This window comes from Arachis ipaensis, chromosome B7 (assembly GCF_059453495.1).
Source record: "Arachis ipaensis isolate K30076 ecotype BB chromosome B7, ASM5945349v1, whole genome shotgun sequence".
NCBI classification, from domain to species: Eukaryota; Viridiplantae; Streptophyta; class Magnoliopsida; order Fabales; family Fabaceae; genus Arachis; species Arachis ipaensis.
The window spans coordinates 142,909,995-142,916,035 of NC_142442.1; the positions used below are offsets into that span (position 1 = coordinate 142,909,995).

General features: G+C 34.0%; 1 protein-coding gene across 1 annotated transcript; it reads right to left on the reverse strand.

Moving 5' to 3' along the window:
- Positions 1-3,140: 3,140 nt before the first annotated feature.
- LOC148554383 (U-box domain-containing protein 3-like) lies at positions 3,141-5,697 on the reverse strand. The gene is made up of 2 exons (XM_088492413.1): positions 4,461-5,697; positions 3,141-3,593 (listed from the first exon to the last, which is right to left on the reverse strand). The coding sequence occupies exons 1-2, from the start codon at positions 5,448-5,450 to the stop codon at positions 3,522-3,524; spliced, it is 1,062 nt and encodes a 353-aa protein (XP_088348539.1). The 5' UTR covers positions 5,451-5,697; the 3' UTR covers positions 3,141-3,521.
- Positions 5,698-6,041: the final 344 nt, after the last annotated feature.

Sequence of the window (6,041 nt, forward strand, 5' to 3'; positions counted from 1 at the left end):
CCAATGAGTAAAAATATATTTTTACAGTGAAATTAATAATGTCATATTACATTTTTATACATCAATTAATATTTTTTTATATTATATGGTATTATTTTTATTTTAAAAAAATTTATTTGATATAAATATGATATAATATTTGTTAAATTTAGTTTTTTTAAATAAAATTTTATTACTTTAGTATATAAAATTTATAAATTTATAGGCATTGCACGATCAGCTAAGAATGAAATAAGTCCACATACAAAAAGGCAATTCAATATCCAACGAGTGGTAAGTACATACACTGCGTGGTATGACATTTTTTAATAAGGAAAAATTTAAGGATCAGCAGCTTTATTAAATTTTGGTCAGCATATAACTAATAAAAAAAATGAGTAATTTCACATTATTGGATAAAATCTCAAACCATTAAAAACATTATTAATAACTACTTGATGACTACAAATCACAAAAGTTATTGACCCCTAAGACTCCTCTTTTATAAGCACTGTTATATCGACACTCAATTCAATAACTGAACCACTGATGATTAAAGAGCACAGAACTAACCAGTTGATCAAATTATGAAACCAAACTTACAAGGAGAATCATTATAAAGAAATTCATAATTCTTTGAAAAGATAGTTAATTACTCAAAAGGAGAGAACATGAATAGTGTTGTTATATATTAGGCTTTAGCCATTAATTAGCTGCATGCATTTACTATCTTCCTAACTTCCGTTTATATTGAAATGAAAATCAAGGTCCATCTCATGAAAACGATATGTGACTGGGCAAAGTCAAATCACTACGAATATTTTCAAATTTTATTCAAGATATATAATATTATTGAAGACAAAGCCAATTGGAGTAAAAAAGGTTTAGTCCACCAGCCGTCAAAGAAGGGACCCAAGCAATTAGGTAGGACCCCAAACAATGACACTAATTGAGGATATGACCAAACGTCCAACCGCTAATCACTAACAGAATATTTCAATATATATGTGTGTGTCATATTGATGTGTGGTTTTGGACTTTTGGTTTCTTTATTGTGGAGAAAAAAAGGAGAATAATAATATCATAAAAATATTAGCAAACAAAGCTTCTTAGGACCCCCTCCCCCAACTTTACATTTGATTGTCGATGTCGTCCTTTTTCCACGCGAAGCATGTGGACTTGATCGCTTCAAAGTTCAAACCATAAATTTCCCCCACCTTATCTTCTTTTATACTTGTTTTTTTTTATGTATGATTTCTTTATATATTTTTTATTTTTTAATATTAAAATAATCAAAAAATTATTTTTATATCATAAAAAATATAATGTATAAAAAAATACATATATAATCCTATACTTTTATTTCAAAAAATCTAGAGAATCAACTATAGTATATACCAACTCTTTTATATTTAATTTCAAAATTCGAAAATTAGAATACTAGAGTTTTTTTTTTTCTTGGTAACAAACTTATTTTTCAACTAGTTAGCTTCACTCTTAATTGGTTCCTTAGTGGAACCACTTTTATTTAGTTTCCTCATTTTATAATTATAATATATATGCAAAGTAGACTAATACTAATGCGTTCCGAAAAAAAATAAGAAGTGTGACACTTCTTGGATTCTAAAACTTAAATTATATACTCTAAATTTTAAATTCTAAATTTTAAACTCTAAATCTTAAAATTTTAAATTTTTAAACGTAAATTTTAAATTCTAAACTCTAAATTTGAGTCATTGATATAAAATATAATAAATTAAGATCTAAGACTTATTTAACTAACAAAAAATATAATAATTCTTATTTAATAACAAACATTTAAGAATGAGTCTGTAAAATATGTAACAATATTGTTATTTCTTCAGTAATTAGTAGGGTACGGAGATATTATAGGTTTATTCTTAGAGTTTAATTTTAATGTACTGACAGTGTAAAATATTTTACACAGTCATACAATTACATTCGCTCTTTTGGATGACAATTCACGCGGTCAATATGAAAGTTAGTCATTTTTACTTATGTGATATTAAGTAATTTGATGCACATGTAAAACTACTTTAGATTGATAGTGCGTCAAAAATAAATTCTTATTCTTATTATTGTATGCAAAATTGAAATCATTGACACAAATAGCATGATACTGTTTATTATGTTACGACCTCAAAAAACTTTCCTTCTTTGCATCATCAATACTTTATTGATGATACCTGTTGTTTGTGGAACAAGTTTTAAGATACAATAAACAATGAAAAAACTGAAAACGCTTTATTTCTTTTTACTATAGCTATAGACTCTTCCAAAAGTAACCAAGTCAAAAACCAAATAATGATACTGTTGTATTTGCAATGATATTTCAAAACTTAATTTATTGTGTTAAGTGTAAACTGCTTCCTTTTTGCATTGTCATAAACTTCAATTCTCTCATGCGCGCAAATGTAATGATTCAATAAAGTCATTCTTAAACATATTTTGTAGATACATTCCTCTTTGTAGCTACAAACACAAGATTATTCAATGATGTTCTGTATTTTAGTTTCTGTAAAATCTTTCCGCTTTCTAAAGTTTCGAGTTACATTATGTGCTTCTGATCATCTGATGGTAGCTAGCTAATATGATACCTCAAAAAGATTACAGTTTACTTCTTTTACAAGTTACAACGAATCACTTTGAGTGCTTTATATATATATATATAATAAAAGTTTTATTAATTAAGGAAGGTTAGAGGATAATAAGATATTTTGTTGGAGTAGAATAAATAATTAAGTTGATAGTTAAATAATAGATAAAAATATAAATTTTCGAAATCCCTTCTCTTATTAATTAAATAATTATGTTTTTATAATTTTATTTTTTCTACCTCGTTATAAGCCGAAATGCCAAAATGCATGCGTATAAGGTGGGATTCGAATCCCATTACTTATTTAAGCGGATTAATGAGTTAACCACTAGACTAACTCAATTTAATTTCCTAACTAAACAAATTAACATCAGAAATTAAAATAAAAGTATTTTAAATTTTGCTTAAAACAAAAAAAAAGTATTTTATAAGGACTAAAATTAAAAGAAAAAATAGATTTTTTTTAAGATTCAAAATTATTTAAATAAGTTATAAGACAATAAACATAAACAGAACGATAAGATAAATGACAAACACACAAAAATTAGAAGCAGAGGATGGCATGTATGTTAAAAAAAACAAAAACTATTTAAGTTATGCTGATTATGACAGCAATATAATACAGGCAACTCACAAATAGCAAAAAGGATGGAACTCCAGATTTCATGGGAAATAGACAAATAGTGGAACCACAGTCCATAGACAGTGGTGTGGATACACAACTCTTGAAAAAATAGCGACTAACAAGATGGGAATATGGGATGATATATATGGAAAATTTACAAAGTTTGTCTCCATTACAATGATATTTACAATTATACATGGTGTTTGTGTTTGTGGATCGGAGGGAAGGGATGGGCATTAGTTGAATAATTGAACCACATACATAATTCCCCTCTTGTGATGGATGATTGGTGGTGGAATATTATGATGATGTACGAGGAGCAGCGCCGTTGCCGGATCTTGGTTGCCGTAGAAGTTCTATCAGTGTCTCCGCCTGTCACCATAATCACCAACAAGAAGCAACCCAAAAATTAACAATATACTCCCATTAGACACGCAATCAAAATATTAAAGTATCGCCCCTTATTCTTTGCTACATTAAAAATGATAACACTTGAAAAAAACTCATGAAACCTTATACTTCCTTTTCTTTACCCATTTTTATCTGGAAAAAAACTGATGCAATAGATAAAAATGAATATATATAAAATTCATTAGTTTGCCAAAATGTGGAAGTAAACACTAGTAGAAAATAAGATCAATGATTGTCGGAAAAGTCTAGGAAGTCAGCAACTTTTGTGTTTTCTGGCCGGCACTTAACTATCAAAACAAAAGTAAATGATCTCCCACCATTAGATGTAATCTCACACCATTAAAAACATTATTGATGGCCAATTGATGGTTACAAAACACCAAAATTGCTGGCCCACTAACATTCCTCGTGATTGTCTATACACCGCCAGAAACAGGGGGAAATGCATGGAAAAAGCGATCACTTTCATCATTGTTACAATAATGGATGGAATAAAACTGAATTTTAACAAATTAGTTTTTTGCGACCAATCTGTCTCAAAAAGTTTTAAAATAACAAAAATTCTAGATTAAAATTGTTAAAAATAAAAGAGACAGAGCTATTTTTGGCGGTGCTAAATGGAACGGTGGAGAATGCAGGGTTTTAATGGCGTGGTAGGGGAGTTCCTTGGAAGGTTAGAACTTAGAAGGAGTGTAGAGAGTGCCGTGTCATGGAGCTAAGTTGAGGTGGTGAGTGGTGAGAGGGGTGGTGACACTGACACGACACAATAATGGGAGACATGAAATTCAGGAACAGGATTTTATTGTCGGAGTGATGAGAGTGACTCACCTTTTGCTTGGCGCGGTTGGTGCCGTTCTGCGACAGAGCAACCAGAGGAGGAATCGCACCTTCGCGCGCCACCATCGTACGGTAAATCACGCAGTCTTGGCACACCTGTAACAGAATAACCGCCGCGATTTCCTTCTGCCTCTGCGTCCCAACCTCCACCATCTCCACTAACACCGGTATCCCTCCTTCCTCCACCAGCGTTGCCCTTGCCTCCATTACCGAAACCAAAACGCTTGCCACGTAAGCTGACTTGTCCACCATATTCCCACTGAAGTCTGCCATGAGCTCCACCAGCACTTTCATGATCCCGGCCTTGACTGCCCTGATCTTGTTCTCCTTCACTGACGAGCACAGCGAGTACAGCGCCGTCGACGCGTCCTTCTTAGCTCGTAAACCTCCGCTTTCTAAAAGGCTTACCAGCGGCGGAATCGCCCCGCACCTCCCTATCGCCAGCTTGTTCTCTTCCACCTGCGAGAGACGAAGGAGAGCGCAGGCGGCGTTCTCTTTGGCCGCTGGAGTACCCGTCTTGAGTGCACGAACAAGGGGCTTAATGGCTCCAGAAGAAGCGATGGCGTCTTTGTTGTCGTCGCAGAGGGAGAGGTTGAGAATGGCGGTGACGCCGTATTCCTGAAGCTGAAGGTCCTGAGATGAAACGAGGGAGATTAAAGGTTTGATGGCGCCAGCTTTGGCGATCTTGAGGCGGTTTTCGGGCTTGTTCTTGGCGAGAAGTCTGATCTCCATGGCAGCTTGTTTTTGGTCTTCAATGGAAGAGGATTGGAGTTCGGTGACGAGGTGGGTGATGAGGTCATCGGAGTTGTCGGCGGCGCAGGCAATAAGGAGGCGGCGAGCTTGTGAGGAAGTGGTGGGGAACTCGCCAGATCTGTCGCTGTTGCAGTCGCTGAAAGCGGAAGAGGAATGGTCAGCGAGGGCGAGTTGAGTGAAAGTCCTGCCCATGTAAGTGTAATTGGCCACCGGAATATCCGTTTCCATAGAGCTATGACAGTTATTCAATTCCCAATTATAAGTTGTTACAATTAAATTAACAAGAATCTCTAGACTAGTCTGACTCTAGTTTGTTTTTCACCTCTTAGAGAGAGAGAGAGGGAAGAGATGAAGAGGTGCGTGCCAAATATATGGGAGTGGAGAGTGGGAGCTTCTTAGGCTTTGAGGGGGGCTTATAGGGCTGAGGTCTTGACCGTACCTAATCCCAGTGGTGGGAGCGGCACGTGCGATGACTGTGTCTTCTCTTGTCTTCAACTTCACTTTAAACGCGTGCAGTAAAGAAAGATTGTTTCCAATGGGGAGTGTTGAGTGTGCATCAAAATATTGTTAGAATTTAGTTAAGCTGTGTTTTAAAATTAGGCCAAAGTGTAGATTTTAAATTTTGTTACACATAGATAATAGGTGTTAAGCTTACAAACAATACAGTTGGCTATAATGCACGAAAATCAAAAACAATATTTTCTGCAGCATTGAGACCTACACAAATCCAGAAATTTGTTTTGTAGTTAGGACATGTAGAGATGTCACTTTTTGTTTTTGATATTAGAGGACTAGTGGTGTTTTTTTAAAATGTAGATT

Coding starts and splice junctions, on each gene's coding strand:
- LOC148554383 (XM_088492413.1), bottom strand. CDS start 5,450: ATGGAAACGGATATTCCGGTGGCCAATTACACTTACATGGGCAGGACT. Junction 3,594..4,460: donor CCAACCGCGCCAAGCAAAAG/GTGAGTCACTCT, acceptor TTATGGTGACAG/GCGGAGACACTGATAGAACT.